We start from the raw sequence: 10,254 nt of genomic DNA, 5'->3' as shown, positions 1-10,254 counted from the left end.
ACAAACTAATTTATTTAGTGAGTCACCTCCTATTCACGAAACCTATAATATAAAAACAAACTCTAATAACAATCTAAAATGTATTGAAATTATTAAAAGGTAAATTTGTTGAAAGCAAAATGATTTATTATAAAACAATAGAAGGTTGCTAAAACAAGAATTCACCATATCGCAAACACTTAAATTCTATTAATACACTTAAAATGTTAATCACAAAAAAAAAGAAAAAAGAATAAAAGAAAAAACTCTGATATTAATTATAGTCCAGATGGAAAAACCGTGGTGTTTAAAAATTTACCTTTTACTAATTTCAATACATTTTAGATTGTTATTAGAGTTTGTTTTTATATTATAGGTTTCGTGAATAGGAGGTGACTCACTAAATAAATTAGTTTGTTCACTAAACAAATCTACTGATCAAAACCAAAACTGAATCTTTAATAATTTAATCTTGATGTATAGAAGAATGTACACTGATCGATCAAATTATATATTAAAAGTTCAGTTTTGGTTTTAATGTCCATCTGAACTATAATTAATATCAAAGTTTTTTTCATTTTTTTTTCTTTTTCTTTGCGATTAACGTTTTAAGTATATTAAAAATTTTTTCATTAATTTTAACATAATTGACATTGATTCGCTGAATAATCAAGGATTAGTTTTCGACGAAACTTGTAGAATTTAAGTGTTTGCGATATGGTAAATTCTTATTTTGACGAGCTATCTTCTATTGTTTTATAATAAATCGTTTTCAACAAATTTATTTTTTAATAATTTTAATACATTTTAGATTGTTATTAGAGTTTGTTTTTACATTATAGTTTCCGTGAATAGGTAGAGGTGGCTCATTGAAATGAATTAGTTTGAAAAAAAAAATTGTAAGTACAACATCATATTGAGGATGACTTAAAAGTGAGCCGAAACATGTAAGCGGGTTAATTATTAATAAAGTTGTTTTGTTAACCGTATTGGTTTGCATAAGAATTATCGTACTTAACTGATACTACCCTGTTTTATCCAACCATTTTGTTTAATGTTAACGTAATGTTAACACCAAGCCTTAATTTTAACATATGTGAAACAGATTTACTTAGTTTTATTTTCGAAAACGGTATTATTATAATATTCTAAAAATAAAACTAATATAAATACATCGCGCATTGTTGCAAAAGATCTGATTATTAATTCAATCAGTCAATCTCGAGCTTCTTAAAACTTCCTTCAACGCCAAATAAATCCGTTGCTGTCTTTGCTTTACCCGGTCGTAACGATTCATTGACGCGATGATTAGATTCATCCTCTTGGAACCAAGCAATGTGATCTTCTAATTTTTTCATTTGCTTACTATGTAGCTCCTGTATAGGACCAGCTTGACCACCTGCTTCGTTCGGAAGAACTTCTAGCGGCACGAATTTCGTCAGAGTGTCGCTTGTAGTATGCATATGAAACTACAATTTGCAGAAACATAGTTTAATGATATTGATGATTTTTGCATTAAATTATGTTCTGCTTCAAGCAACTTTTTCCAAGAAGTTAAATGAATAATATATAGGCATAATATATGAGGCATTCTCTGTCAAATCGTCTACCTTTTGCCCATTTTAATTTTTAAAATAAAATTTTTTAAAATGGCTCAAAATTTTCGTTAAAATGTCTATTTTTCGATGCCATATGGTCTTTTTGTAAATTCAAAATAGCGGATCCAAAATGGTGATTAGAATGAAAAACTAGGAGCGGCACACTTGTTGGTGAAGCAATGGAAAATTATTAGACTGCTCCTGAACATAGTTCAATTGCACACACCACTTTCATCGGCTTGTTTCTAGTAATTTTCCATTGCTTCACCAATGAGATTGTACTATTTTAAATTAGTGATTGAGACAATTGATATATACTCGAAATTATACTATTTTAAATTAGTGATAGAGTCAATTGATATATACTCGAAAAAATTCAACCAATATGCATTTTCTCGTGCCTAGCATTACCTATGACCGAGTTTTCATCCTGTTGGGGTGCTTGATTTACTCGTATATGAGTTCCCTTGCCTCTCACATTCACGGTCCTAACGCCGTTTAGACAAAATTACGACTTAATCTATTGTGTCTTTATCTTAGCGAGAAAATTAGTACGCCCACACGCGCGCACATAGGGATAAGACCTCCACTACGTGAATAAATTATCTATCCGAATTTTATCATAAAGAAACGTGCAGGATGTGATATGAGTAAAGCTAACCACGGGAAAATGCATGACTATAGAATTTTTCGAAAGTTATTTTTTTGGGTTAATAAAATAATGATATTCTAGTCATTATTTTGGATTTACAAGAAGGCCATGCAGCATCGAAAAGTAGATATTTTAACGAAAATTTTAAGCCTTTTTAAAAAATTTTATCTCAAAAATTGAAATGAGCAGAGGGATGGTCGATTTGACAGAGAATGTTCCATATGTGTATTATACTGATTTAACTTTCTTTTTATTTTTTACTAATTCTAAGATTTAGAAAAAAATAAGCAATTTATACGAGGTCTGTTCAAAAAGTATCGCGAATTTTGAATTTCCGCGGGTTACGTATATTCGATTTGCGATTTTTTTGTGGCGTTATGTTGGTACTCATGTCTCTCACTTATGCCGACAAGTTCGGCCATTTTGAATGTTCAGTTAATTTTTGACAGCTGCTTTGCTTGCACGTGTTTTGGCTCGTCTTCGATTTTTGCCTATTCCAAAAAATGGATCAAAGAATCTGTATCAAATTTTGTGTGAAAAACAAAATTAAGTGCGCGGACGCATTCCGAATGTTGACTGTGGCATATGGTGAAGCTACCTTGGACCGAAGCAACGTTTATCGGTGGTACAAAATGTTCTCAGAGGGCCGAGAAGATGTGAACGACGAAGAGCGTGCCGGACGCCCGAGCACGTCAACAACAGACGAAAACATTGATGAAGTGAAGAAAATAGTATTGGCCAATCGTCGAATCACCGTTAGAGAGGTTGCTGAGGACCTAAACATATCGATTGGCTCGTGCCATTCGATTTTTACCAATGATTTGGGCATGAGACGGGTCGCCGCGAAATTCGTACCAAAATTGCTCAATTTCGACCAAAAACAGCATCGCATTAACATTGCTAAGGAGCTGTTGGACTCTGTCCGCGACGACCCAAATTTGCTCCAGAGGGTCATAACTGGTGACGAATCATGGGTTTATGGTTATGACGTGGAAACCAAAGCTCAATCATCCCAATGGAAGCTGCCGCACGAGCCAAGACCGAAAAAAGCGCGCCAAGTTCGGTCGAATGTGAAGGTTTTGCTTACAGTTTTCTTCGATTGCAGGGGCGTGGTGCATCATGAGTTCTTGCCACAGGGTAGAACGGTCAATAAGGAATATTACCTGCAAGTTATGCGCAATTTGCGCGAAGCAATCCGCCAGAAACGCCCGGATTTGTGGAAGAACAAAAATTGGCTTTTGCACCATGATAACGCCCCTGCTCACACATCGTTGCTTGTGCGCGAATTTTTGACCAAAAACAACACACTAATGATACCGCAGCCACCGTATTCCCCGTCTGGCCCCCTGTGACTTTTTCTTGTTCCCGAAACTGAAGAGGCCCATGAAAGGACGACGCTACGCTACGATTGAGGAGATAAAGACGGCATCGAAGGAGGAGCTGAGCAAGATCACAAAAAATAATTTTTTGAAGTGCTTCGAGGATTGGAAAAAACGTTGGTACAAGTGTATAATATCTGATGGGGATTACTTTGAAGGGGACAAAATAGATATTCATGAATAAATAAATAATTTTTGAAAAAACACAAAATTCGCGATACTTTTTGAACAGACCTCGTATATCATAGAAAGGAATTTGATTTTTTCACTTTCTCATTTTTAATACATAACATTGAAGAACAATTGAATATAACATAATCTTACCATATCCAAGAGCTGTTTTTTCATGAAAGGTCTCATCATATTCAAAATAACATCTACTACTGGTGAAGCATTCATGAAATGCATGCCTTTTAATCTGACAGGCAATCCTTCTTGTAAATAATAGAGAAATTTTTTTAGGCCCATAGGACTTAAACGGCCGACGTGTCCAAAAGAAATGTTTTTCATATCAATTAATAATATATGGCCATTGCAAGTACCTTCCGTATAGAGCCATAGATCGAGTACCATATTAAATAATTTCAATACATCGTTGTAAACAAAATGCGATGGTTCAATATCTAGAAGTCTTCCATAAAGGATTTTATAGCCTTCGCTAGTAGTTCCTTCCAAAATTTGGTCTGTTCTGTCGATAATAAGATCATTTCTACTTTGTACACGAAATTTTTTTGCTGAAATATTACTGCATTCTTTGTCACAAAGGATGCAACGAAAGTAACGAATTAAGAAATGATAAAAGAAAAAATCATAAACATACTTACACCGTTTCAGTTGCTTTTTTGAGCTCTTTGTTGTTAATAGGATCTCGATTAGAGAAAAACTCAGGTACATGAGTCCTGACTGTGAAAAAGGTGTCGATAGTAGTTTTCGTCGGTTCGAGTCGATAATAATTACTATGCAAGAACAATGCTAATTCGCTGTTTGATATTTTGGGCAGATGAGGTTGCTTTTCGCACCATTCTCTCAATATTTGTATATCTGACTCTTTTAATTCGGGATTCTTCTTCAGTTCTTCCTCGAACGATATTAACTTTATTGAAGTCATTATTCACTTTAAATTTAAACTCCTATAGAAATAAAAAGATCTTAACATTAATAATTGAACAAAATCCATCATTATATCATAGCAAAGCTAAAAGTATCACGTTAAATGTAATAAAAAAATTATTTGAGTGTTTATTAATATTGGATTAACAAATAAGTTCATTTGGTTTTGTATATTGTATATACAATAATTGTATATACAATATTTTCGTTAAAAATGATTGAAATTTAAATTGAAAAAAGGGATTTAAAGCTTGAAATCTTTATTTTCAGAAGATTTTTATAATTTTTGAGTTTATATTAATTTTATTATTTTTATATATAAAAGACTACAGCTGAAGAAAAAGGAAATTTTTTTTCTCATTTTCTATGTCTGTCAGATGCCAAACAAATTTGTGAAAATTTTTGACTATCAATCATGTAAACTTGAAGTTTTCCCTACAATTTTGTTTTTTTTAACGTTGCTACGATTTTTTATTTTTATGTTATTCGTAGGTTAAATAAAAAAGCATTCTAACTTTACCTGATTATAAATCCGTTAAAAATCATTATATCACAATTAAAAAACAAATTTTTTAAATTTTTAATAATTCTTTGCTCTATCAAATAGTATAATTGCTAATTTAAAAAAAAATAGAATATATAAAACTATTTCATTCCACCTTAAAAAACCATATTAACTTATTTACCAACCCAATATTTTATAAGTTTAGTATTAATAAACTTGTTTTGCATAAAATAAAATTATCAGATAATAATTATATTAAAATATGACAATTAATAAATTATATTACAAACGTGCGCTATATCACATTGTAGCACAGACTGCATATGCATTTCAATGAATTCTATTTACCTTGGATATATGTGGCTACCTATGTGGAAAGATTCTGCTTAGTAAATCGGTCCGATGTCTTGAAAAATACTGAATGAGATCTGCGGTCACATATAATATACTTTTTAAGCTACACTGACAAGCGAAGCGGCAATGTAATATTGCGTGACAACTGAGTACGTTTTAACGCATCATTTTCGTAACGTCTCATTTTCGTGATGAATAGGAAATGTACGCTGAAATTATATTTTATAGACACAATACACAGTTTTCGCAATCAGCAAAAATGAGACATGCAACCTGGCACAAATGTCTAGTATATGAATTTATTACGAGCATTCTAGATATTACGCGTAATAAAAATTGAATAATAAATAAATAAATAAATTAAATAATCTAAATTACAGCTGATATAAAATGAACAAATTGTAAGGATGTTGTTTATTATTATAATCTCAATTACTGTGTCAATGTAAATCAGAATTAATAATTTTTTATTACATATATTCATAATTAATTGTTAAATACTTATACAGAAATTATCTACATTTACTGAACATTAAGAAATGAGTTAAAATAATAATACATATAAAAACAAAGTTTCTAAAATACTAATTTCACACAAACAAACATATTATATAAATCTAGATTTAGTAATTATCTAACTCTATTGTATAGACACGTGACTATACGCATTTTTAAAAGCATTTGTACAAAAGAGGACTCATATTTTTACAAATCTGTTAAACTTGTTAGAGTGACTATAAGAAAAAAGAATGCCATGTGCAAATAGTATTTATCATTGGCGTGCAAAAAATTACGTTGCGTTAATAAACAGTAAGATATATTGAAAAAAAGAGTCTAGTTATAGCTACCAAATGTTAGGTACAATAATTTTAACCAAACGTTCAGGTAATATAATTAAACATAATTTTACCTTTAAAAATATTTAGTATTATCAAATGATATTACCAACAACGACAGTTACTAAATATACATAAAGAAAAAATTATGTTTGGTTGTATTATTATACGTATTATTATTATTTGTTGTATATATTTGAATATTTGAAATTATTTCACTTTAAATTCAATAGCTATTAGATTTTTTTAAATATTAAGATAAACTTAAAAAAAGTGCATTGCCAATTCGTGGTATATTATATTTAGAAATTAGTCGGTACGACTTATAACTGCACCTAAGCGCATCTATTGTTTTTAATAAATAACACAAGCCTGCATAGTTTTGTTGATTGGGATTTAACAATGTTTTTCTTACATAATTTTTTGTGCTGAACTCGGCTGTAGAATTGCTTTATCATGTCAAGATTATGAGATATCTTAACCTAAAACTGCCAAAAAAGCCGTTTTCAACCATATTTAAAATTAAATTAGAAAATTAATTTAAGAAATTAATTTAGAAAATTTTTCATAAATGTCAGTGTGAAAACAATTAATTTAACTGGCCGGGGAGTCGTCCACCTTGCCTTTACTGGTCGGGAAGTCACCCACTTTGCCTTAGAGACTAGGCCTACGAGATATTTATCGAACTTCGAATTGATATATATCCGGAAGAAAAAATCGTTTTGAGATAGTTGAAAATGGATTTTAAAGGGACCGTAAGTTGTAAATGATACCGTTGATGGGTTTGACAAAAAAATTTTCTCAATTTTTTATTTAATTTTAAATATGGTTGTAAACGGCTTTTTTGGCAGTTTTAGATCAAGATATCTCGAAATCTTGACATGATATAGCAATTTTGCAGCTGGCTTCAACGCAAAAAATTACATAAGAAAACATTGTTAAATCCCAATCAATTTTCAACACCTTTAATTTTGCTGGCCTGTGTAATTATAGATCGTAAAGAATAGTTTATATTGCAAATATATTAATTATATTTAGCAATAGATAATAATTAAGAAATATTTGTTATTATACTATATATGCAATATGTGCACAGTGATATGTTTACAACTACCATATCATTTATATAATATAAAGGGTGTTTTTTTAAGCCCGATAGAACTTGAAATTGTAAAAAATAAAACAAAAAATTAAATTTTAATAAAAAAATTTTTTTAATTTCTTTCAGTATACACTGGCAAATCATTATGAACAGACTCACGCTTGAATCGGCTTTAGCCGATTGGGCTCTAGAGCAGTTGGCAACTGACCCGTTGTTTTATCGACAAATTGTGTTCAGCGATGAGGCTCATTTTTTACTTAACGGGTTTGTTAATAAGCAAAATTGCCGCATATGGAATGAGAACAATCCACAAGAGATCCTATTTGGAGACTCCATTACATCCAGAAAAATGCACCGTTTGGTGCGGTTTACACGCTGGTGGCATCATCGGACCTTATTTCTTCAAAAATGAGGCCGGAGCTTGCGTTACGGTCAATGGAGATCGTTACCGCACCATGATCAATGATTTTTTATTTGAAAATATAGATGACATTGATCCGGACGAGATGTGGTTTCAATAGGATGGCGCTACGTGCCACACGTCGACCGCAATCATCGACTTATTGAAATCAAAATTTGGCGATAAGTTGATTTCGAGAAATGGAACTGTCAATTGGCCTCCAAGGTCGTGCGATTTGACCCCTCTCGATTATTTCCTCTGGGGCTACGTCAAGTCACTGGTTTATGCTGATAAACCAGCAACAATTGACGCCTTGGAGGACAACATTGTTCGTGTTATTCGTGACATACGGCCGGCACTGCTCGAAAAAGTCACTCAAAATTGGACGTCAAGAACAGCCGCGGTGGCCATATGCCCGAAATCATTTTCAATTGTTAATGCCATACATTGATCTTTCGAATAAAAAAAAATTTTTGATTATAATTGCATTTTTGTGCTAGTTTTTACAGTTGTAAGTTCTATCGGGCTTAAAAAAACACCCTTTACATAACTGTTTCTTGAGAACTTAAGCTTTTAATTATTTAATATATGCTGTACAATATAAAGATGATGCGTTTTACAGGTTTCCTCCGTGTCCAAATTCATTCTTGGAATGCCAATCCAATGGCATTCTAAAAATGAATCTGGACACGGAGGAAACTCGCGAAACGCATAATCTTTATATAGAAAGCATCCGTAAAAGCCTAAAGAATATTATGCTATACAGTGTTACACTCAAGTCCCAGGATCCTTTATTTCGAGGTAATTTTCGAGATAAAGAGAGGGCTACAAAAGAACGTAATTGAATCGTTCTTGGGGCTTATTAGCCACTCTGTGGCACGTGTCGCAAGTCGGAAACACTCAGAATCTTAGGTACGAGTCAATGCAGATAATTGCGCTATCACCGGCTAGTAGTACGACCATTGGTCCTTTACTTTAGATCGGGGAATTTAATTCCTCTGATCAGGAATCGAACCCGTGCAGAAATGAGAGAAATAAAGTCGAGGGTAGCCAAGTAAATCTACTCTTCATAATATTATCTGCAATAGTTTATTATTAAGGATAAACTTAGAGCATATAACTAACGGAGCGAGCATGTTTTACATAGTGAACTGACAAGCCGGCATAAGACAAAGGAGATATTTGATAATCTGATCTATCTTTCTCTCTCTCTCCCTCAATTTGTAATTGGTTTGTCAGGCCCCACTCCTGTTCAGTGACAGCTAATGACAGCAACAAAAAACGATCCTTGCACGTGCGACGTCATAAAATCTTACAAAATGCCAGTCTTTTATTTGATTCTCATGTGTAAAGCGACAGATGATAATAAATTATATCGGGATATATCATTTCACAAGTAAATTAACAAAAAATATAAACAAATATTTATTTTAATGTCAATAACAAAACCTAATCTATTCGTTATGAACGCTCCTGATAGTGACAGAAAAATATCAACCAAATATTCCCCACTGTGTCTTACTTGCTTGCATCCACCATTCAGTACAGTTTGTTTACCCCATTAATACATGCTCTAATAAGTAAACCTACTTTTTTGTTACTTGCCAAATTTAATGAAACTTGGTACATTTGTAGAGCAGACAAAAATAATAGATACATATTATTATATATCCTCAATGGTGTAGATCTGAAAGTGGAAATTATCCTTATAGAGATAAGCACGAGCATCTAATTTCTTGTATTTTAGCTTACTCTATTAGAGCTACTGCTAAATTTTAAAGTTGAAAAGGCTATTGTATTTCTTGAAAGAAAATCCAGCGTAAAAATGTAGAATTCAAAACAGCAAATTCAATATCGCAACCTGCTGAAAGAGAAATAATCTTATCTCGCTCTTTGCCGAACTCAGGAATAACTAACAAGGAGGTGGCGAGAGTCTATTCCCATTCTTTTTTTGCTTTTGTTCTTTATTACTTTTTTTATATTCTTTTATTTCTTTATTTTTATATTTTTACAATTTTTTAAATATTTGTAATTTTGTAGCGCGATTTTAATATTAGGTTAAGTAAAAAGTCATCGCGTTTTTTTAAAAGACATCAATCAGTAAAAACCGCAATTACTTTCTTACCAACAATATAAATATATCTTGAGAGTAAAGTTTCAGCTTTAAAAATCTCTTTTTTAAATTATACGATACGACAATTTTTAATGGAGTTATGAGCAATTAAAGTCAAAATAATTTTTTTTATTTAATCCGCGATAACTCAGTAATCAAAAGTCGTAGGAATATTAAAAAAAAACAATTTTGTAGGAAAAGTATCAAGCTTTCACGATAGGTAATC

The 10,254-nt window shown here is 31.7% G+C and overlaps 1 protein-coding gene across 1 annotated transcript; it reads right to left on the bottom strand.

The window, feature by feature from the left end:
- Positions 1-826: 826 nt before the first annotated feature.
- On the bottom strand, positions 827-5,674 carry LOC108753105 (alpha-tocopherol transfer protein-like). Its single transcript, XM_018494443.1, has 4 exons — positions 5,572-5,674; positions 4,433-4,738; positions 3,933-4,296; positions 827-1,448 (listed from the first exon to the last, which is right to left on the bottom strand). The coding sequence occupies exons 2-4, from the start codon at positions 4,714-4,716 to the stop codon at positions 1,191-1,193; spliced, it is 906 nt and encodes a 301-aa protein (XP_018349945.1). The 5' UTR covers positions 4,717-4,738; positions 5,572-5,674; the 3' UTR covers positions 827-1,190.
- Between the last annotated feature and the right edge of the window lie 4,580 nt (positions 5,675-10,254).

The sequence above is a fragment of the Trachymyrmex septentrionalis genome, unplaced genomic scaffold, assembly GCF_001594115.1.
Source record: "Trachymyrmex septentrionalis isolate Tsep2-gDNA-1 unplaced genomic scaffold, Tsep1.0 scaffold65, whole genome shotgun sequence".
Lineage (NCBI taxonomy): Eukaryota > Metazoa > Arthropoda > Insecta > Hymenoptera > Formicidae > Trachymyrmex > Trachymyrmex septentrionalis.
The sequence above is the reverse complement of the archived record's forward strand: the minus strand, read 5'-3'. Positions and strand labels throughout refer to the sequence as shown.